We start from the raw sequence: 24193 nt of genomic DNA, 5'->3' as shown, positions 1-24193 counted from the left end.
TCACAATAAACAAAATGTTCAAATTGACTCCAACTGGAGGTCTTTATGTCTCCGGCTGGCCGCGTACCTGCAGCATAGCCTGGGCCCCGGCTTTCACGTTCTTATTTTCCTCTTCTGTCACACATCCTCTGCTCACTGCGCTCGTGAAGGAGTATGTTCGTCCCCAACTGGAAGATCGCTTATGACGAGAACCTTCAGATGAGGTCTTCAGAAGATAAAAATCAGTTAACAGAGGGGGAAGACTACATGTTTGCATATTTAATTCCTTACACTCACCAAAACTTATGAGAATATGGGTTTTAGGAGGACAAGTGTTTCTTCCATTTTGTTCACCACCTCCAGCACCTAAAATAGTGCCTAGCGTTTAGTATGTGAAGAAATAAACAAAGGTCCAATGACTGAATGAGTCTGTAACACAGACCTTTAAAATGTGTGATAAATTCCATTTACTTATCTATTCATTTTGACCTCATGACCATTTAAAATGATTTCACCAATATTAAAAAAATCAAAATTATGGAATTAATACAGATATTAAAAGTGATATGCCTTTGATCACAGTTTTAAATGTTTGTTGTTAATTGCAACAAATATCCACTTTTATTTTTTAAATTTTATTGTTATTTTAGTCACCATACATCATTAGTTTTCTTTTTTAAATTTTATTTTGTTATGTTAATCACCATACATTACATCATTAGTTTTTGATGTAGTGATCCATGATTCATTGTTTGCATATAATACCCAGTGTTCCATTCAATACGTGCCCTCTTTAATACCCATCACCAGGCTAACCTATTCCCCCACCCCCTACCCTCTAGAACCCTCAGTTTGTTTCTCAGAGTCCATAGTCTCTCATGGTTCATCTCCCCCTCTGATTCTCCCCCTTCATTTTTCCCTTCCTACTACCTTTTTTTTTAACATACAATGTATTATTTGTTTCAGAGGTACAGATCTGTGATTCAACAGTCTTCCACAATTCACAGCGCTCACCATAGCACATACCCTCCCCAAATGTCTATCACCCAGCCACCCCCTCCCTCCCACCCTCACCACTCCAGCAACCCTCAGTTTGTTTCCTGAGATTAAGAATTCTTCATATCAGTGAGATCATATGATGTATGTCTTTCTCTGATTGACTTATTTCGCTCAGCATAATACCCTCCAGTTCCATCCACATCATTGCAAATGGCAAGATTTCATTCCTTTTGATGGCTGCATAATATTCCATTGTATATATATACACCACATCTTCTTTATCCATTCATCTGTCGATGGACATCTTGGCTCTTTTAGATTTATCCAGCCTCTAAGCTTTACCTAACCAGGACTAAAAGTTCCATTCCAACAGCTCTCACTCTGAGGACAGTGCCCAGTCCTGCAGTGAGGCTTCTTGATGGAGGAGATAGCACTCATTATTAGGTTAGACCTTTCAACTGCTCTGGAACAGGCCACTGCACAAGACAAGACTGCCAAACATTCTAAATTTAGTTTTTCAAATGCTATTCATTTAAACATGTCAATACCAATAAGGCAGTGACATTTCTAGTCTCATACAGAGACGTGTAAAATGTGGTTTATAAAACAATTCTCATGCAACAGTGAATAACGAAGCTGCCATGAACACACAGACCAAGCCTGAGGGTTAGGAGGGGACCAATGACCCTGAATAGAGCCCAGAAGCAGCCTCACTGTAGCAGATCCTCATGGAACTCAGCAATTTGAGAGCATCAGCTATGATAAAAGAGCCCTGCCGGTCTATGTCCCACTGACCGGCACCTTTGCCTGACCGGGTATACTTTGCTAAAATATGTGTACTCCCAACTGAAACAAGTGATAACATATTACCTCTTTGCTGTCAGTCTCTGAAAATCCTAATTTTTCAGCATCTTCTTGGGCAGCTTCTTTTTTATCTGGTTCTTCCATGAACAAAGGTTTGTCCTGGAGGATCCACTTTCTGTACACTTGAACTACCTTCCTTGTTATAGCTATGTCACAGGAAGGCAACAAAAATGCCTAAAATAAGAAGAGAAGACTCCCTTTAACTCCACACCTGCTCAGATCACTGTAACAGACACATAACAGACATTTCCAATCACCATCACCAATTTCAGACTTTCCTCTGAAACATACAGGGCCACATATTTTTGTGCACACCAAACTTGCTGAGGAAAAAAGGCATTTTTCAATTGGGCCAGAAACTGTCATGTAATTTAAAAATAACTTCTGCATTCTGAATAATTTTTTCACAAAAATAGCCAACATGCACACCTACACAGATACTTTAATTGGCTATACAGACAATAATAGTTATACAACTGGGAACATTTCCCAATGAATTAGAAATTGATTATAAGACAACAGACATACTACCGCAGCCAGCTGCAGCCAACTGCCACACCTCTGCCTAACCCATGTTCAGGGATGTTGTGTAGGTGACAGAGGGAGTATTTACACCACAGAAGTTGGCAAATGCTAATAATTGGAGCCTTTCTTTCTTTCTTTTTTTTGTGTCTTTCTCTTCCTTCCTTCTTTATTTCCTCCCTCTCTTACACCTTCCCTTCCCTTTCTGAGAGCCAATATTCACCAGCATACCAGTGAGTAAAGATTGTACTCAGGTGTTCTGTACTCACTGGTATGCTGGTGAATGTTGGCTCTCAGAAAATACATTAAAGAGAGCCCCAGGCCAGTTGTAGCATTGTGCACATTTATGCAAACTTTTTAATTTTTTTTGAGATTTTTCAAATTTATTTTAGAGAGAGAGCAAGCATGTGCACAACAGGGAAAGGGGCAGAAGGTGAGGGAGAGGGCAAGCAGACTCCAGCACTGAGCGCAGAGCCCGATGCAGGGCTCAATCCCATGATGCTGAGATCACTACCTGAGCCAAAACCAAGAGTCAGACTTTAGCCGATTGAGCTACACAGGCACCCCATGAACTTAACAGTAAAGAATCTCTTTACACATATGCATGTAAGAATTCTGATTTAATGTAAGATTCCAAAAATATAAGCCAAAATGTAAAGGAGAAATGTATTTGCCTTTTGAGTATCAGATCTAAGGAATATTTCTGTCTGAGGGGTAAACACAAAGGAGAGGAACTCAATACTACAGGAAATGCTTTCATTCCATAGACGAGGAATTAAACTGAGGCTCAGAACACCTGAGATATTTTCCCAAGGTTACAAAGTAAGTTAGCAATGATTCTAGGTCTTGAGATCTCAAGATTCAGAGATTTAATACTGTCCATAATGTTCATGCCACAGGATCCAATTACAGGCAGATTTCAGTGTAACAAGGGTTCATGCAATATATAAATTTCCATTGATGTCACATCAAATTCCAGAACAGAGGAGTCTGTGTTATAACAAGACTGTAACATATCAATGTAACAAATATTCTGATTTGTATCTCAAGAAAGATCAACAAAGACAGTGTATGACAAAGTACAATGGTGTGCCACTCTAATTTTGTTCCAAATTTTATTACAAATATTTTCACACATACAAAAAAGTAGAAATACTTTAAAGTGAATATCTATATACTGCCGCCTGGATTCTACCATTAGCATTTGCCAGATTTGTTTACCACATATCCGTCAATCCACCCCTATTTATCCTTCTTTCAATCCATCTTATTTTTGATGCATTTCAAAGAAATCTGCAGACATCAGTACATTTCACCCCTAAATATTTCAACATGCATATCACTGATTAGAGTTCAAAATTTTTTATGGTACTTTACATAAAATTTATAAATAATGAAATGCACAAATCTTAAGTGGACCATGTAATGAGGTTTGAAAAATGTAGACAATGAGGTAAATCGAGGTGTATCATGTTATCCTACCCCCAGGAAGCAAATAGAAATTTTCTCTGTAGGAAAGTAAAATCATAGTTAAAACCCAAATTATTTGTACAAACTGGTTAATATGATATGTAGCATATTAATTAAAAATCAGAAATATGAGAAAAGAAGTCAATATTAACAAAACCACAATAAAAACTAGGCAATACTTTAAACACATAGGAAATCAGGATAAAGAAAAGTTTCAAAAAGAAATGTAAATGGAATTAAAAAATGAAATAACCAAAATTAAAAACTCAGTGTGTGTGGGTTGACAACAGAATGGACATTGCTGAAAACTGGATGAAAAATCCGAAGGAAACACCCAGAATGAAGCACGGCAAGATGAAAGGATGGCTAACTCAGAAGGGAAGGCAAGAGAGAGAACACAATGAAAAGCTGATCTTATGCATGGCTGCAGATGCACAAGAAAAGAAGATAAGCAAAAAGGGGCAGAAATGATACTTGAGGAGAGAATGGCTGAGAATTTTGCCAAAATTGGTAAAAGATGTCAATCCACAGATTCAAGAATCACAAACACAAGCAGGGTAAATACAGAGTACATTGCAGTAAAACTGCTGAAAACCAAGAACAATCAGAAAATCTTATAAGCTTCCAGAGGAAAAAAGAGACATTTCCTCCAAAGGAGCAACCACAGGACCTCACATGACTTCTCAAAGAAACAATGGAACAAATATTCAATGTGCAAAGAGAAAACAGCTGCACGTGTAGAATTCACTATCCAGAAAAATTGCACTTCAAAAACAAAAGCAAAATAGAGAAATTTTCAGATACAGAAATGAGAAAAACTTTTACCAGGACATCTAACCTAAGGGAAATACTAAAAGTTATTCTTTAGGCAGAAGGAAAATAATCCTGGATCAGAGATTCAGGAAGAGAGAAAAATGCAATAAAAGAGTAATTATTTGGATAAATCTAAATGAATAAAATGTAAATATGAATATATATGAATAAAAAGAATAAAACTGGGTAAAATAATAATTACAAAAGAGATAATATATGTGTATATATATAAATAATATATATATTCATAATATGGAAGTCAAATACAGGTGGTCCTCAACTTACAGTGGTCCAACTTAGAAGTTTTCAACTTTATGATAGTGCAAAAGTAATGCATATTCAGTAGAAACTGTACTTTGAATTTTGATCTTTTCCTGGGCTAGGGATAGGTAGTATGACACTCTCTGTGGTGCTGGGTGGTAGCAGGGGCTACAGCTCCCAATCAGCCCTGGATCACAAGGACAAACAACTGATACAATTATAACCATTTTGTACCCATATAACCATTCTGTTTTTCACTTCCAGCATGGAATAATCTCAAATAATAAATAACATGAGATATTTAACACTTTATTATAAGCTAGGCTTTGTGTTAGATGATTTTGCCCAACTTGTAGGCTAAAGTAAGTGTTCTGAGCATGTTCAGGGTAGCGGAGATTAAGCTATGACGTTTGGTAGGTTAGGTGTATTAAATGCACATTTGACTTCTGATATTTTCAACTTATGATGGGTTTATCAGGACGTAACTGCATTGTGACTCGAGGCAAATCTGTACATAGCAGGGGCATATGAACTGAGAAGGAATAAATGGAACTGGAGTGCAGACTTACAGTGTAAAATTGAAATTCATGCTAGATTTTAAGTTAGGGATGTTAACAATTAAAATATTACAAATGAGTGTAAAAATACTAAGCTAGAGGAGAAAAATGGGATGCTAAAAACAACCAGCCTGAGAGAATTCAATACAATTAGAAAGCAGAAAGTAAGATAGTAAATTTAAACACAATTACAGTAGTTGTTATATCAACTGAAAAGGGAATAATGCTCTAATCAAAAGATAGAAATTATAAGGTTCGATTTTAAAAACTATTAAAAAAGACTATATGCCATTTGTAAGAGGACATCCAAAACATATGAATATGGAGAGTTTGTTGAAAGTAAAGAGTTAGAAAGAGATATACCATGCAAACACTAGCCAAAAGAAAACTGGTAGAGCTATATTAAGAATAGGCAAGACTGACTTTGAGGCCAAAAAAAAAAAAAAGGCATTACTAGAGATAAAGAGGAAAAATTCTTACTAACGAAAGATTCAATTCAAAGGACATACAACATTTGTGAATCTATACTAAAATAATTTTGCCTCAAATATATACATACACATGTGTATGTATATATACACATACACTATATATAGCAAATACTGATAGACTTTGAAAAAACATAGACCAATCCACAGTCATAGCAGGACATTCTCAGTAACTTGCAGAACAGCAGATAAAAAATAATAAGGATAGAGGAGAGTGGAACTCATGTTTCCTACCTTCTCACCATATTCCCCACGTCTCAACCTCCCATATTTTTCATCTTTGTCTCTCTGAGGGACACTCAGGATAGTTTCTTCAGATCTGTCCATCTGTTTATTTTGTTCTCAGCTGTACCTAACCTGCTCTTAAACTCACCCACTAAGGTTTTCCTTTACTATTTCAATATTACATTTTTTTTCATTTCTAGAAGTTCTATTTTCTTATTATTCAAATCTGCTTAGTCATTTGTTACAATTTCTTGTGTCCTGGAAACATTTCCAAGCTTGTCTTTTATTACTTTAAACATGTTGAAGGTATTCATACTGAAAATTTTAGAAAAGTTTTGACTTACAAATTACTAATTGGAAGAAAGGGTGATCTGAAATTATTATACCCAGCTAAACTGCTGTTCATGTGGAAAGGCAAAAGGAAAACATTCCTCATCACAAAAGAACTCAGGGAGTAGAGCCTCAAGACACCTTCTTGAAAACACCCACTTGACGACAAAACGAGGCCATCTAAGAAGTCAATCAAAGCAAGCATGTTAGGACTGAGGACACCAGGAGGAAAGAGTCTATCTAAATTCAGAAGCAAGACTAAACAATTCTGCACATGAGGATTCCAAAACTGACTGCAAACAATGGTAAATTTAGGCTATCAATTTATAATATAATGAAATAAGTGGATGGGGAGAGGAGGCTGAAGAAAATACAAGGCTGATAATTTCTTCAGATTTCTTAAGAAATCAATAAGTGCTATCTAAAATTACACCATGGGGATAAAAAGTGATTCCACCACCTTAATGTGATTATAATCTTCTCATTATAGATAAATCTTTTAGTAATTAATATTTCTTGTGGTAAAGAAATGTTTATTTGAATTTCTAACAATTTTGTTTCTCTTTATTTTCTTTTCTTCTGTTAAATTCAAATAAAATAAAATTCAGAGCTCTTCATTAAAAATACATGAAAGAATCATTAAGAATTAAAGATTCCATTGTCATAAAGTTATCTGTCAGTCTCTCACCCCCAACCCGGCACGTCCACATACCCTCCCCTTGCCTCTGCCTTCACCTCTGTCAACCTCTGTCTGGTTTTACCTACACCCGTCCAAGGCTGTCTGTCTGTCTGTCTGTCTGTCCATCTTTAACTGCCTGCTACATTCTCTGTCTGCACCTATGCACCCTTGCATCTACACCACCCCGCTCACTTCCACCCCTGCCAGCTGGCCTGTCTACCTCCACCTGTCTGATCTTCTACACCTGCCTGCCAGTTTGTTTATGTCTATCAGCTCATCTGTAAGCCTTCCTGTCTGTCTGCCAGGCTGCTCTCTGTCTGTTTATATCCTGCCTTACCCATCTCCTCTCTGCCAGGCTCTTAACTGCTTTTCTAGGTAGCCAGGCCAGCAGCCAAATATACACATATAGAAATACCTGGAATGATACTCTTCTAATATCAACAGTTGTTGCTTAAAGGCAGTATTTTGAGTGATTTGCTTGAGACTGTGTTTTATCTAATGAACATTTGCTTTTTTAAAAATAAAATATTCTTTAAAACAAAACCAACAACAAACAGAACAATGTAATCAACAAATAACCTTTAGATGAGTGCTTTGAACTTTTCAGACCTATAACCTAAGTAAGACATTTCACAGAAGCATATATGCATTTATATATAGTATATACATAAATAAATGTTGTTTTAGAAGTTTCACAAAGAAATACTAATCCTTAGAACATGCAGTACACTCTGAAATGTTTTGGTCTATTTTATTCTATTCCATTATTTAAAAAACTACTTTTTTTTAAAGATTTAATTTATTCATTTGAGAGAGAGAGAGAGAGACAAAGCACAAGCAGGGGGAGAGGGAGAGGGAGAAGCAGACTCCTCGCTGAGCTGGGAGCCCAACGTGGGGCTCGATCCCAGAACCTGGAGATCATGATCTGAGCCAAACGAAGGCAGACACTTAACCAGCTGCGCCACCCAAGCACCCCAAAATACTGGCTTTTGATAAGTTGATTTCATGACCTAAAAAATGGTCACAACAAGTAGTCTGAAAAACACTGGTAAGAAGACAAGTTTCCAGCAGAGCGATCCCAAGACCAGAACTGGCCCACCTGAAGCTCCTACCACTCACTGCTAGCCTGCCTGCTGTAGGCAGCAGTAAACTGAGGCTGCCCTGAGTTTGAACCTCGTCTCCCTCAGTTACCATCTATTTCTACTGCCTGCAACCCACTAAACCATCCAGTCCAAGAAGACTTGCACAGTTAGCCCTGCCACGAGCCTCTCTGCCCCCGGGGCCCCTCGTCAGCATTTATTTCCATGTCACACACGTGGACAGCTGATCTTCTGCCATCATGCACAGTTCTCCGGTGCACACACACACATCTTACCTCCCCACTGGGAACATGGGCTTCCTGAATGTACATTTTGAACTTTAATGCCTTTAGGCCTAAATATTAAATAGTCTCTGAACACTTTAAAATTGAAAAAGAAATCACTAGGAAAGAAATCACATTTTGCCATCCAGAAAATAAAAATTCATCATTGACCACAAGAGGGCAATAGAACACAATGTTAAAACCATGCCCCTACAAGTATCTCTACTTAGTATTTTAACTAGCACACACTCATATTTTAAATTTCACATATACGCTTTCAAATTAGATTTGATGAAGAATAATGATAAAATGTAAATGAAATGCTTTTGGCTTCACGGCACAAAGATGTCTCAGAAGTTCGGTCATAAGTAGTTTGCAGTTACCTCCACGGCCCAAGCTACTTGAGAACTGAATTTAGAGCACACTCTTGCCAGTAATGGATACAGACAGAACTGTCTGTATGATAAATTAACAATTTACACAACAGAGGTAAAACCACATCAGTTTAGCATGTATCTCATGTGCAAAATTTATAAGCTTTGTCATTGATATCTAGTCTTAGAGTAAGCACTGGTATCCAAGAGCTTAAAACATTGCTACAGATCAGGGTCTGCAAACTATGGCCTGTCATACAAATCCAGCCTGCCAAGTGACTTTCATAAAGTTCTTTGTGAACACAGCCATGTTTCTTTGTTATGTGCTGCCCATGGCTCCTTTCTCACTGTGAAAGCAGAGCTGAGGAGCTGCAACTGAGCCCACATGATCAACAAAGTCTGAAGTATTATTGTCTGGTCCTTTACTCTATATGACCCCTATCCTCAATTATATGCCCTCTAGGACCTTGATGATTTCAACTCAAATTAAATGGTTACCAAGTACCTTCCATGTGTACAACAGGAACCCAACAGGGCAACACTAATGAAGAGAACAGGGTAGATTTTTAAATCAGGGATTATTATGATAAAAGAATGTTTGGGCAGCATGATACATACAGTATAGGGTAGAAAGGGATGACACAGCAGGTGTGGGATCCAGGGAGCATGCTGTTAACCACGGTTGAAGGAAAGGGAGGGGGCGGGAGTGAGCAAGCCCCCTGCATGACTTGCCCAGTGATGGCTTACAGGAGGAGCAAGAGACAAGCAGCACAGGAGGGCTAAAATTAATATGCACATAAGAACATGAGTCCCATTAAAGAAGTGGTCAGGTCATGAGGAGAAGTTCATGTTGTGGAAGAAAATAAGCTAAGCTTTGGCCTCATTATCATTAAGACACCACTAGAATGTCAGACAAGATCACCAGTGGGCATTTCAAAAGGCAAGTGTGCAAAGAAGCAAGGTCCAGACAAAAGGCTTGACTGGGAGTCTCATGCCACAGAGCTGCTGGCTCTGCACAAGCAGTTGAAGGCCCTAGGGAGGCAAGTGTGGAGTTACAGAAGAAGAGGCTCAAGCCCAGAACCTTGGTCGACTCTTGGAATCCGGGGTCAAATAAAAAGAGGCCAAGAAATGAGACAGAGAAGACACAGTTAGGGAGTAAGAAGAACCAAGGCAATGCTGATCCAAAACCAGAAAAATATTTTATAAGGGGAATTTTCATTGAAGGTTAAACTAATATTTTAAGTCAAACATTTTTATTCATTAAAATACAAAATAAGGTAAAACCTCCAGATTGCTATGGATTACACTGGGACTTTCATTCTTGGCTGATTTCTCCTTAATGACAGTCTCCGAAGTGAAAGGATTAATCACTATCTAGAAGTCTTGCCCCTCCACAAAAAGCTCTTCATGATGCACATACACTGTTCATGTGTGTGCACAGGACTCCTCCCCCTCTCCCCACCAGTCATGGTCTCTGCCATTCATGGGCCTGCACAGGTGCCCAGACTCAAAAGCTTCTCCCCATCACATTAACACGCCCACGGAAGAGCCAGGCTCTGTCTCCCAGGGCACCGGTACCAAGAGGCAGGTGGCCAGTGGCTCCACCCCACACCACAGAGCTGCTGTCTTTCCCTGCACCTCGGGTTCTGCTTCCTCTGTCCGAGTTTCCCCACAGCAGCATTGGGGCCTGACGTTCTGTGCCATGGGGTAGTGGAATGGAGGCCCTGTCCTGTGCCCATAGGAGAATCACTGGCTACTACCCACTAGATGCCAGTGGCACTGCCGTTTTCCCAGCTGTGACAACCAAAAATGTCTCCAGACAATGCCCAAGGTCCCCTGGGGGGCAGAGCCAGCCCCGGTTGTAGCTCAGGGCTGCTAATCGTTCCTGGCCTCTGATCTATCTCTGCTGTCTTCTTCCTCACTTGCACCCTCTTTCTTGTTTGCACCCCCTCCCTTTTCACCCACCACAGTGTCAACCATCCGGCTGCTGTATCAGTGTCAGCCCTTGCTTTCCCCTTACTCCCCTCCCTTCCCAGCTTTTTCCTCTTATGTCATAAATACTATCACACGTGCATTCCATGTGTGTGTGCAGGGAAAGTACAACTGTCTGCAGAGCCTCCACAGAGCTCCCTCGGGCCCTCAGGACAACACCAGCCTGGGGCTCCTCTTTGCCATGTTCATTTGTTGATGAGTATTCAGCAAGGGCTTTCTTCCCACCTACCTCTGGGTTTCAAGTTTATTATGGACACATGAGGGTATTTTGGAGATGATTTGCTCATATATAGAATTTCCCCTCCATGTGTAGGAATTTTACAAAAAAATCTTAAACATAATCACAACACTCCACATGACAAATTAAAAGCAGGATTAGAGGGATCATTATTCAGTCCTGCAATGTAGCCCAACTCATCAATAGTATTTCTTGCAGTACTATGAGCAAAAGAACATGAACAAAACTCTCTTCAATTTCATGTACAACACACACACACACACACACACACACACACTAACCTGACGAAAGACTTCATTCACAAAGTTGACATAACCTCGTGTTGACAAGAGAATCCGCTGCACCATTTCATACACAGTGCGGTGCTCTTCTTCAATGCTACAAAGGCTGGAGTTGCTGAGTCTTCGGTCGGACAAGGTGCTGCTGTTGGAATGGTTTTTGTCCTGCTCTGCAGGTCCGCCACCATCCAGCTCCGCCGGCACCCTCTCTTGCCCCACACTACCACCAACAGTCTGGAAGAAAGCCATTACCACTTCTGAGTGAGCCTCTTTGACACTCAAGAACACCTAGTGAAACTGAAGACTTGCTTTATTGTAAAGAACTCTGGTTACCATCAACTTGAAGGCAAGCTAGACACTAGCACTGCTCGAAGCACAAGGGGCCCCAGACCTGTACTCACCAATTTCCTCCCCTTGGAGGTTATTTTAACAGGAAATAATCTCCTCAACTCAGTTATTTTAACAGGAAAACACTAAATTATTGCAGGGAGGGAAGCTGTGAAATTTTCTCAACCTAAAAACTTTAACTTATATTTGCAAAATCATAGTACAAATTGTGTCAATGAATTTATACTATGATCACCTTTGGTTTCTAAATTCAGCAGTTACTCTATGGTCACAGAGATTTGAAAGTTCAGTGGATTTTTTGCAGACACAATGTTGGAAAGCAGCATTTGATTCATGAGACTAAGTGACACCTGATGGAGGAGTGTCAAGATCTTTAGAGGGTATTTTATGATAAGAATCTTGATCTGAGTTTTATATTCAGAATCTCACATCAAACTTAACTGAAATACTTACAAAACGTTAAATATTTAGAAAGCTTTAACAGCACAAAAAAATAAAATAACTCATGCAATGACTCACAAGTTCATTGTGGATTTCTACTCTTATCTCCCCATAGAATTAAAGGTTTCCTCCAAATTTAATACATGTATAATTTTGCTTCATTTTTGTAAATTCCACTATTATTTTTTTAAGTGTCAAAAATGTATAACCCAAATACCACTAAAATTCTACCCACTGTGAATATTTTTTACAACAAATTATAAGATATGAGTAGTACAAAATAGTAATTTCAGTAACTACCAAGGACAGTTTGAAAGCAGATATCCAAATAGCAATCTCTAGGAAAAATTAATGGAAGATTTTATAATAATTTTTCTCTTCATGCCTTAGCTACTAAGTCTGTGTGGCTTATCAAAGGTACTGTCATACTGTGAGATGAGCTGTCCTATAGAAATTATTTCATCCTTTTGATGCATCAACTATCTTCATAGAAAAATAAAATTTTACTCATTTTTACTGACATATATATTTATCTGTAAAGAATGGAGGTTGGATTAAGTCTAATGTCTCTCTTACGGCTCAATAACCTGTGACTCTTTGATCAATAACCTGTGACTCTTTGATCAATAACTCCCATTCTCCCCCACAGGCCAAAGAAAGAGGGAAAAAAAAACCATGCACATATATAGCAAATTAAAAATGATCACAAATTCTATGATTCCCCCTTCCCTTTGATCCACATGGGCTCTGTGACTGTGTTAACCAGTGGAATAGAGTGGAAGAGACCTGTGCCAGTTTCAGGCCCAGGTCCAAGAGGTTGACAGTTACCATTTCCCATCTCTTGGAACATTTGGTACTGGAGCTCTGAGCAGCCAGGGAAGAAGTCCAATGACCCTGTTAGAGAGACTGCATGGAAGGGGAGGCCTAGCTGAGCCCCGCCTTCCAACTGCACCCATCAAAGTAACAGCCACGTGAATAAAGTCATCCTGAACCCTCTAGACCAACCAGCCGCCAGCTAAAGACCACCACCCACTGACCTCAGTTAATGCCGTATGAAGCACAAGAATTGTCCAACCAGATCCTGCCCAAATTTCTGACCCAAAAAGTATATGTAACACGACAAAAGGGTTTTTAAGCCACCACGTTTTGAAGTCATTAGATAACTAATTGGGTAACACAGCAATTAGGTAGCTAAAATAATGTAAACAAAGAAATATGTTTAAAGGCACCAAATAATTTTTAAAAAGTGCTCTGAACATACAGAAAAACAGAAACATAAATACATGCAACATAATACATGCAACAAACTGGTAAGTTGCCAAAGAGGAGGCAGTGGGTGAAGAAGCAAAATGGGTAAAGGGCAATGGGAGACACAGGCTTCCAGTTATGAAATTAATAAGTCGTGGGATGAAAGGCACAGCACAGGGAATATGGTTGATGGTACTGTATGGTGAGCACAGCATAACATACAGACTTGTCAAATCCTATGTTGTACACCTGAAACTAATATAACATTGTGTGTCAACTATACTTCAATTAAAAAAATCAAAATAAGTTTAAAAAGGTTAAAAGTGAACTCTGTTATCCAAATAGGACATAAGAGATGGATCTCCCATCTGCCATAAACTGAAAACGACTTCTCTTGATAGAACAATGCTTTCCTTAGTCTTAGTCCCTACTCCCTCCGCAGAAGGCTACTTTCTGAAAACATCTATATGTTTTGACAGACGTTTATAACTACAGTGAGTGATAAGAGTGAACACAAACTGATAATCCAAGTTTCCTCATTTCTTGTCTCTTTTATGAAGATTAACAGTAAAAGCATACATAAGAATTAACCAAAGAGAGAGGTCCATTTTCCACCCACTACAATCAAGTTGGAATTCTCAACCATTATTTAGTATTAGTTGATTCTGGTGGCAGATGCAAATATGGTTTTCACTTCTTTGGCACATGATGAAGCCTTAGTCAGTGAAACAGACTTATCAGCTTGGCCCAGGCCTGCACTGCAAGGGTTCAGGAAATTGCATGATACAAGCTGCCACTTAACCCTTCCCATCAACCCTCCCCAACATCTGGTTTCTTCTCAGACCTGTTCACTGTCAGGGTCAAGCTAAAAGGGGACACCCACAAAGCAGGTGTGAAACGAGAGGATGCAACCACCGTGCCGGTGGTGATGCCTGATGCCACTAAATGCCCCTGTCATGATTCTCCTATACAGTTGGGGGCAGCCTGTACTGCCTTGGTAGAGGCTCTGGGACACAGAAATTACGAGAGTGGGAGTCAACAAAAAAATTAATATACAAATTCCTATAGGGTTGTCAATTTGTGGGATTCACTTTAACTGTTCATCCCACGAAATAAAATTTCAGGAAACCCACAGCCCATGACTCATTATTGAAGGGTGTATTCAGACATAATAAAAAGTGTAACTAAGGGTTATCATACAAATAAATACAAATATCATACAAAAAACCGGTATCATCTCAAATTTTTTTCATTCCCAAATGGACTTTTATGGGTTTTAATGTCAATTAGTATGCTTATAGAACTGGTAAAAACGGTCACTGATGAAATCTTAAAATCACCACTCTGCTTTCTCTAATGTATGAAGTACTTTTATCTCATACAAAAATGAATTACTAAGGACTAAACAATACTTCACTGAACACATTTTCAGCTGAAATGATGCACCAAGAATGTACAGCTTTGTTCAGGTTTATGCTGTTGTTGTCAACATAGTATATGGATGTAAGAGCAACTGTCTTTTCATTCTCCCATGAATATTTGTTAAACCGTATTCTACAAGTGGTAAGAAAACTTAGTCTAGAAGATGCACTAAGTCCTCTCCTCCCTGGTGAAAAATAGTGTTAATGGTATTACTTTTAGATCCAGAAGCAAATTCACTTTGGAAAAAAACACACCAAAAAACCCCTCAAACATGACCTTTAATACAGTGATAAGAGCAAAAGTGTAAACTCCATTTGGAAACAGCACTTAAAATATTGTTTTGAAGGGCTTTTAAAAGAGCAGTATATTTTTTTTATTTTTTTATTTTTATGTTAATCACCATACATTACACATCATTAGTTTTTGATGTAGTGTTCCATGATCCGTTGTTTGTGCATAACACCCAATGCTCCACACAGAACGTGCTCTCTTTAATACCCATCACCAGGCTAACCCATCCCCCACTCCCCTCCCCTCTAGAACCCTCAGATTGTTTTTCAGAGTCCATCGTCTCTCATGGTTCGTCTCCCCCTCAGATTTACTCCCCTTCATTCTTCCCCTCCTGCTATCTTCTTCTTTTTTTTCTTAACATATATTGCATTATTTGTTTCAGAGGTAAGGATCTGTGATTCAACAGTCTTGCACAATTCACAGCACTCACCATAGCACATACCCGCCCCAATATCTATCACCCAGCCACCCCATCCCTCCCACCCCCCCCACCACTCCAGCAACCCTCAGTTTGTTTCCTGAGATTAAGAATTCCTCCTATCAGTGAGGTCATATGATACATGTCTTTCTCTGATTGACTTATTTCACTCAGTATAACACCCTCCAGTTCCATCCATGTCGTTGCAAATGGCAAGATCTCATTCCTTTTGATGGCTGCATAATATTCCATTGTGTATATATACCACATCTTCTTTATCCATTCATCTGTCGATGGACATCTTGGCTCTTTCCACAGTTTGGCTATTGTGGACATTGCTGCTATAAACATTGGGGTGCACGTACCCCTTCAGATCCCTACATTTGTATCTTTGGGGTAAATACCCAGTAGTGCAAATGCTGGGTCATATGGTAGCTCTATTTTCAACTTTTTGAGGAACCTCCATACTGTTTTCCAGAGGGGTTGCACCAGCTTGCATTCCCACCAACAGTGTAGGAGCGTTCCCCTTTCTCCACATCCCTGCCAACATCCGTCTTTTCCTGACTTGTTAATTTTAGCCATTCTGACTGGTGTGAGGTGGTGTCTCATTGAGGTTTTGATTTGGATTTCCCTGATGCCGAGTGATGTTGAGCACTTTTTCATGTGTCTGTTGGCCATTTGGATGTCTTCTTTGGAAAAATGTCTGTTCATGTCTTCTTCCCATTTCCTGATTGGATTATTTGTTCTTCGGGTGTTGAGTTTGATAAGTTCTTTATAGATTTTGGATACTAGCCCTTTATCTGATATGTCATTTGCAAATATTTTCTCCCATTCTGTCGGTTGTCTTTTGGTTTTGTGGACTGTTTCTTTTGCTCTGCAAAATCCCAATAGTTCATTTTTGCCCTGGCTTCCCTTGCCCTTGGCGATGTTTCTAGGAAGAAGTTGCTGCGGCTGAGGTCGAAGAGGTTGCTGCCTGTGTTCTCCTTTAGGATTTTGATGGACTCCTGTCTCACATCTAGGTCTTTCAACCATTTGGATTCTATTTTTGTGTGTGGTGTAAGGAAATGGTCCAGTTTCATTCTTCTGCATGTGGCTGTCCAATTTTCCCAACACCATTTGTTGAAGAGACTGTCTTTTTTCCATTGGACATTCCTTCCTGCTTTGTCAAAGATGAGTTGACCGTAGAGTTGAGGGTCCATTTCTGGGCTCTCTATTCTGTTCCACTGATCTATGTGTCTGTTTTTGTGCCAGTACCATACTGTCTTGATGATGACAGCTTTGTAATAGAGCTGGAAGTCCGGAATTGTGATGCCGCCAGATTTGCTTTTCTTTTTCAACATTCCTCTGGCTATTCAGGGTCTCTTCTGGTTCCCCACAAATTTTAGGATTATTTGTCTTTGAAAAAATTGGATGGTATTTTGATGGGGATTGCATTGAATGTGTAGATTGTAAAGAACAGTTTATTCTTTGAAAAGAGATTTGGATCAACTGATTAAGTAATTCACTTTACATAGGCAAAATTATATTAAATTTGAAATTCCAAACAAAAACTTTCAGGAGACAAATGAAATTTATGTGCTTTTATTCTTACAACTCTGTCTCCAAAATCTAATATTCAGTTGTTTAAATTGCTGCTTTTTCTCACACACAATGCAGATGAAGAGAGGAACACAGTAGACACATGTGAGATGAAGTGGGAAACAGAGCTGGGAGGCACAGAAGGGAGTATAGGAGGTAACTGATCAGCTGAATAAAGATCCTCCAAAGATGCCCATGCCCTAATCCCCAGAACCTTTGAGTATCTTACCTTACCTGGCAAATGGGATTTAGCAGGTGTGATTAAATTAAGGTGTGAGAGGGAGAGATTATCCTGGATTATCTGGGTGGTCCCAATGTAATCATGAGGATCCACAGGAGATAGGAGGATCAGACACAGAAGGCAATGTGAAGATGGAAACAGAGGGAGAAAAGGTGATGTAATGAAGGGCTGCAAGCCAGGGAATGCAGGCAGCCTCTAGAAACTGGACAAGGCAAGAAAATGGATTCTCCTCTAGTGCCTCCAGAAGGAACACAGACCTGCCAACACCCTGATTTTACACACTGAGACTGATTTTGAACTTCTGACTTCCAAAATTGCAAGATATTAAATTTGTGTTGTTCCAAGCTTTGTAATTTGCTGTAGTAGCACTAGAAAACTAATATAATAACTCACTGTGAGGCGTATTAAGAGTCTATACAATGGCAGCAACCATTTCTAGGTACAGCCATCTGTAGGGTGTGGTAACACTGGGGCCTGGATAGTTGTCTGCCCAGCATCCATTCCCCCTCCCTAATGGAACCACAGTGCTCCGTGTGCCTCCTCCCCTGCAGCACAAGTGACTCACAGGAAGCTGGTCCCATCCATAGCACCAGGGAAGGGTTCTGTCATGGAAGCCAGTCATGCCCCTCCTGGGCCATTCACATAGCCAGCTTTAAGCCAGTTAGTGCCTTATTATTGTTCTAGGAGAGACAAGTAACGTAGGTTGTCCCACTCAGACAAAAGGGAAGGGATTTACAGAAAATATCTGGGTCATCTCTGAACATGAACAAGGAAGGCAGTGACCCCGCTGCTGGCAGCCATCTTACAATCAGCAGGGTGTGGAAGAAAAAACCTGCCAGAGGGAAAGGGCAGAGGAGGGAAAACTGTAGGGAATCATGGAGAGAGTGTGAATAAAAACCACATTCTCTGCCAGCCCTGCCATGAGCTTCTTCTTTATGAGATTAAAATATTTCTTTTTTATCTTTAAGAGTGTTTGAGTTATGAAGTCTTTTTCTGTTAGGATGATACAACCATCCAAACTGATTCAGGAGGTCAGACCTTTATGAACACTAAGAAAGCCAGATAATAAAAGTAGATGACTCACAAGTGTGAATGACCAACTAAGGAAAAAAAACTAGAACCTTGAATCAGTGGTTGATCTACTATTCTTGCTACTTTTGATCATCCAAATGTATTTTTCAAGAATGAGAAACTTGCTTTCAATAAATACAGTGATGGTTTTCTGAAATTTTGAAACCAGATAGGAAAAAGTCATAGCCTTTAAATAGACTGTTTTGAACTGACTTAATAACCACACAAGATACAATGTAAAATTTATCAGAGTGTGACTGAGTTTCTTATATATGATTTCATACAAATTCTGATTTTTTCTCCTTTTGTCCTCCTGCCTTGCAAGGTAGGTCTGGACCTGACCTCAGATCATATTTATTCTTTTCTGATTTCCATCTCTTTGAATTTTTCCTCAGTGTTGTGGGATATTCCTTTGGAATATCAATTTTGTTCTCAGCAGTGATCATTACTGTGTTTTACAGTTTACCTATTAGATTTTTAAATTAATGAATTTAAGGTTTTTTAAAGCTTTTTTATTTTTCTAAAGATTTTTAAAATTTGACAGAGAGCGAGAGCAAGACAGCAAGCACAAGCAGGGGGAGCAGCAGAGGGAGAGGGAGAAGCACACTCCCCACTGAGCAGAGAGCCCGCATCGGGACTCCATCCCAGGACCCCGGGATCATGACCTGAGCCGAAGGCAGACACTTAACTGACTGAGCCATCCAGGCACCCCAAAGCTTTCTTTTAAAATCTTCAGTAAGAGGAAGGGAGCAAGATGGCGGAGGAGTAAGAGACCTGGATTTCGTCTGGTCTCAGGAATTCAGCTGAATAGGGATCAAACCATTCTGAACACCTACGAACTCAACAGGAGATCAAAGAAGAGAGTAGCAACAACTCTCTCAACAGAAAAGCGACCACTTACTGGAAGGTAGGACGTGCGGAGAAGTGAATTCGAGGTGATATTCGGGAGGATAGACAGCAGGGGAGGGGGCCTCTGTCGGCCGCTTCTGGCAAGTGATAGAGCCGCGGAGCACAAAATCGGAACTTTTAGAAGTCGGCTCCGCTGAGGGACATTGCTAGAGTGGCTAAGCGGGCGGTGGAACCCTCACGGGACACTATGGTCTCAGGACCCTTGGGGTCACAGAGAAACCGGGGATGCCTGAGTGCAGCAGATCTCCCAGGTATTGGAGCGGGGAAGCCGGCTGCAGAGACGGAGCTGAGGCACAGGCTCTCAGCTCGGGGTTGCCATAAACTGTGATCCGCGGCCCAGTCGGGCCACTGCTCCTCCAGCAGGGACCCAACAAGCGGCAGAGCTGGGGAGACTCCCCTTCCTCCCCGGGGAGGAGTGGCACGGGAGCGCACCGCAGGGATCTGCTGGGTTTGGAGACACCACACGGGGTCAGGTGCCAGAGATAGAAACGGTCGGTCACAGGCTGGGTGAGCGCGGAGTGCGGCCGGAGACCAGGGAGATGGGAGTGACTGCTCTTCTCTGGGGGCGCACTGAGGAGCAGGGCCCCGAGTTCTCAGCTCCTCCAGGAGGAGATTGGGAGGCCACCATTTTCACCCTGGTCCTCCAAAGCTATACCCAGAGCTTGCAGGGAACAAAAGCTCCTGAGAGCAAACCCAAGCAGATTGCTTAGCCCGGACGACAAGGGTGGGGCAATTCCACCTCCGGCAAAGACATTTGGAAACCGCACCAACAGGCCCCTCCCCCAGAAGATCAGCACGAACAGCCAGCAAGCCAAGACCAAGTTTACCGATCAAGGAGAACGGGAGAACTCCAGCGCTAAGGGAATACTGCACATAGAATTCATGTTTTTTTTACCATGATTCATTAGTTTTTCAAACTTAATTTTTTAACTGTTTTTTAATTTTTCTTTTTCCCTTTTTCAACCAACATCTAATCAATCCCTTTTTTAAAAAAACATTTTTTATTTTTCATTTTTAGAGTCATATTTTATCCCTTCATAGTAGTTACTCTTATTTTTGGCATATATATCTCTACATATATATATATATATATATATATATATATATATATATATATATATATATAAGTTGTTCCCTCTTTAAAATTTTAAGATACAGTTTCTTCTAACAGATCAAAATATACCCTAAATCACTAGTGTATGGCTTTGTTCTAGTCTCCTGCCTGATCACATTCTCTCCCTTTTTTTTTCTAAAATCTTCTTCTTTCTTTTTTCAAACAACTTCTTATCAATTCCTATTACAAAATCTTTTATACTTTTCATCTTTACAGTCATCTTCCATCCCTTCATTGTATCAACCCTTATTTTATACATATATAAGTCTTTCTTCCTTTAAAATTTTAGGAGGCATTTTTTCTAGCAGACCAAAATACACCCAAAATCTACTGTGTGCCACTGATCTATGCACTAGCCTGATCATATTTGATCATATTTTGTTTTTCTTGTATTGTTCTTTTTGTTTTTATCTTTTTCTTTTTGTTTTATTTTCTTTCTCTTTCTTTCCCTTTCTTTTCCCCTGGTTTCAGGTCTTTTCTGGTTCGTACAGAGTATAATTTCTGGGGATGTTGTTAACCTGTTAGCATTTTGTTCTCTCATTCATCTGTTCTCCTCTGGACAAAATGACAAGACGAAAACAATCACCTCAGCAAAAAGAACAAGAGGTAGTACCGTCAGCCAGGGACCTACTCAATACGGACATTAGTAAGATGTTGGACCTAGAGTTCAGAATCATGACTTTAAAGATACTAGCTGGCCTTTAAAAAAGCGTGGAAGTTATTAGAGAAACCCTTTCTGAAGAAATAAAAGAACTAAAATCTAACCAAGTCGAAATCAAAAAGGCTATTACTGAGGTGCAATAAAAATGGGGACACTAACTGCTAGGATAAATGAGGCAGAAGAGAGAATCAGCGATATAGAAGACCAAATGATGGAAAATAAAGAGGGTGAGAAAAAGAGAGAGAAACAACTACAGGATCACGAGAGCAGAATTCGAGAGATAAGCATTACGATAAGAGGAAACAACATTAGAATAATTGGGATCCCAGAAGAAGAAGAAAGAGAGAGAGGGGCAGAAGGTATACTGGAGCAAATAATAGCAGAGAACTTCCCTAACGTGAGGAAGGAAACAGCCATCAAAATCCAGGAGGCACAGAGAACCCCTCTCAAAATCAATAAAAATAGGTCAACACCCTGACATCTAATAGTAAAACTTACGAGTCTCAGACACAAAGAGAAAATCCTGACAGCAGCTCGGGAGAAGAGATATGTAACCTACAATGGTAGAAATATTAGATTGGCAACAGACCTATCCACAGAGACCTGGCAGGCCAGAAAGGACTGGCAGGATATCTTCAGAGCACTAAACGAGAAAAATATGCAGCCAAGAATACTATATCCAGCTAGGCTGTCATTGAAAATAGAAGGAGAGATAGAAAGCTTCCAGGACAAACAAAAACTAAAGGAATTGGCAAACACGAAACCAGCCCTCCAAGAAATATTGAAAGGGGTCCTCTAAGCAAAGAGAGAGCCTAAAAGCGGCATAGATCAGAAAGGAACACAGACAATACACAGTAACAGTCACCTACAGGCAAAACAATGGCACTAAATTCCTATCTTTCAATAGTTACCCTGACTGTAAATGGGCTAAATGCCCCAATCAAAAGACACAGGCTATCAGATTGGATAAAAAGACAAGACCCATCGATATGCTGTCTGCAAGAGACTCATTTCAGACCCAAAGACACCCCCACGTTGAAAGTGAGGGGGTGGAAAACCATTTACCATGCTAATGGACACCAAAAGAAAGCTGGGGTGGCAATCCTTCTATCAGACAAATTAGATTTTAAAACAAAGACTGTAATAAGAGATGAGGAAGGACTCTCTATCCTACTTAAAGGGTCTATCCAACAAGAAGATCTAACAGTTGTAAATATCTATGCCCCTAACATGGGAGCACCCAATTTTATAAGGCAATTAACAACAAAAGCAAAGAAACACATTGACAACAATACAATAATAGTGGGGGACTTTAACACCCCTCTCACTGAAATGGACAGATCATCTAAGCAAAAGATCAACAAGGAAATAAAGACTTTAAATGACACACTGGACCAAATGGACTTCCCAGACATATTCAGAACATTCCATCCCAAACAACAGAATACACATTCTTCTCTAGTGCCCATGGAACATTCTCCAGAATTGATCACATCCTGGGTCACAAATCAGGTCTCAACCATTACCAGGAGATTGGGATTATTCCCTGCATATTTTCAGACCACAATGCTTTGAAACTAGAACTCAATCACAAGAGGAACGTCAGAAAGAACTCAAATACATGGAGGCTAAAGAGCATCCTACTAAAGAATGAATGGGTCAACCAGGAAATTAAAGAAGAATTAAAAAATTCATGGAAACCAATGAAAATGAAAACACAACTGTTCAAAATCTTTGGGATACAGCAAAGGCAGTCCTAAGAGGAAAGTATATAGCAATACAAGCCTTTCTCAAGAAACAAGCAAGGTCTCAAATACACAACCTAACCCTACACCTAAAGGAGCTGGAGAAAAAACAGCAAATAAAGCCTAAACCCAGCAGGAGAAGAGAAATCATAAAGATCAGAGCAGAAATCCATGAAATAGAAACCAAAAGAACAGTAGAACAGATCAACGAAACTAGGAGCTGGTTCTTTGAAAGAATTAACAAGATTAATAAACCCCTGGTCAGACTTATCAAAAAGAAAAGAGAAAGGACCCAAATCAACCTGAACAGACCTGTAACCAAAAAGGAAACTGAAGCAGTCATCAAAAATCTCCCGACAAACAAAAGCCCAGGGCCAGATGGCTTCCCAGGGGAATTCTACCAAACATTTCAAGAAGAATTAATACCTATTCTCCTGAAACTGTTCCAAAAAATAAAAATGGAAGGAAAACTTCCAAACTCATTTTATGAGCCCACCATTACAGCCCACCATCAGCCCACCTGATCCCAAAACCAAAGACCCCATCAAAAAGGAGAATTACAGACCAATATCCTTGATGAACATGGATGCAAAAATTCCCACCAAAATACTAGCCAATAGGATCCAACAGTACATTAAAAGGATTATTCACCATGACCAAGTGGGATTTATCCCTGGGCTGCAAGGTTGGTTCAACATCCGCAAATCAATCAACGTGATACAATACATTAACAAAAGAAAGAACAAGAATCATATGATCCTCTCAATAGATGCAGAAAAAGCATTTGACAAAGTACAGCATCCTTTCTTGATCAAAACTCTTCAGAGTGTAGGGATAGAGGGTACATACCTCAATATCATAAAAGCCATCGATGAAAAACTTACAGTGAATATCATTCTCAATGGGGAAAAGCTGAGAGCTTTTCCCCTAAGGTCAGGAACGTGGCGGGGATGTCCACTATCACCACTGCCATTCAACATAGTATTAGAAGTCCTAGCCACAGCAATCAGACAACAAAAAGAAATCAAAGGCATCCAAATCGGCAAAGAGGAAGTCAAACTCCCACTCTTTGCAGATGATATGATACTTTATGTGGAAAACCCAAAAGACTCCACCCCAAAACTGCTAGAACTCATACAGGAATTCAGTAAAGTAGCAGGATATAAAATCAATGCACAGAAATCAGTGGCATTCTTATACACCGACAACAAGACAGAAGAGAGACAAATCAAGGAGTCGATCCCATTTACAATGGCACCCAAAACCATAAGATA

General features: G+C 39.8%; 1 protein-coding gene across 7 annotated transcripts in view; it reads right to left on the bottom strand.

The window, feature by feature from the left end:
• The window catches only part of RALGAPA2 (Ral GTPase activating protein catalytic subunit alpha 2), a 341673-nt gene that overhangs the window by 222577 nt on the left and 94903 nt on the right, over positions 1-24193 (bottom strand). For 6 of the 7 annotated variants that reach the window (XM_027624203.2, XM_027624200.2, XM_027624201.2 and 3 more), the window contains 3 exons: positions 11436-11666; positions 1849-2016; positions 68-205 (listed from right to left, as the gene is read on the bottom strand). In XM_027624203.2, coding sequence (XP_027480004.1) covers positions 68-205; positions 1849-2016; positions 11436-11666 — 537 coding nt within the window. The remainder of the gene's footprint in view (positions 1-67; positions 206-1848; positions 2017-11435; positions 11667-24193) is intronic. The other variant, XM_027624204.2, reaches the window with a different exon arrangement.

The sequence above is a fragment of the Zalophus californianus genome, chromosome 8 (genome assembly GCF_009762305.2).
Source record: "Zalophus californianus isolate mZalCal1 chromosome 8, mZalCal1.pri.v2, whole genome shotgun sequence".
Classification (NCBI taxonomy): domain Eukaryota; kingdom Metazoa; phylum Chordata; class Mammalia; order Carnivora; family Otariidae; genus Zalophus; species Zalophus californianus.
This window is presented reverse-complemented; position numbering and strand designations above follow the sequence as displayed.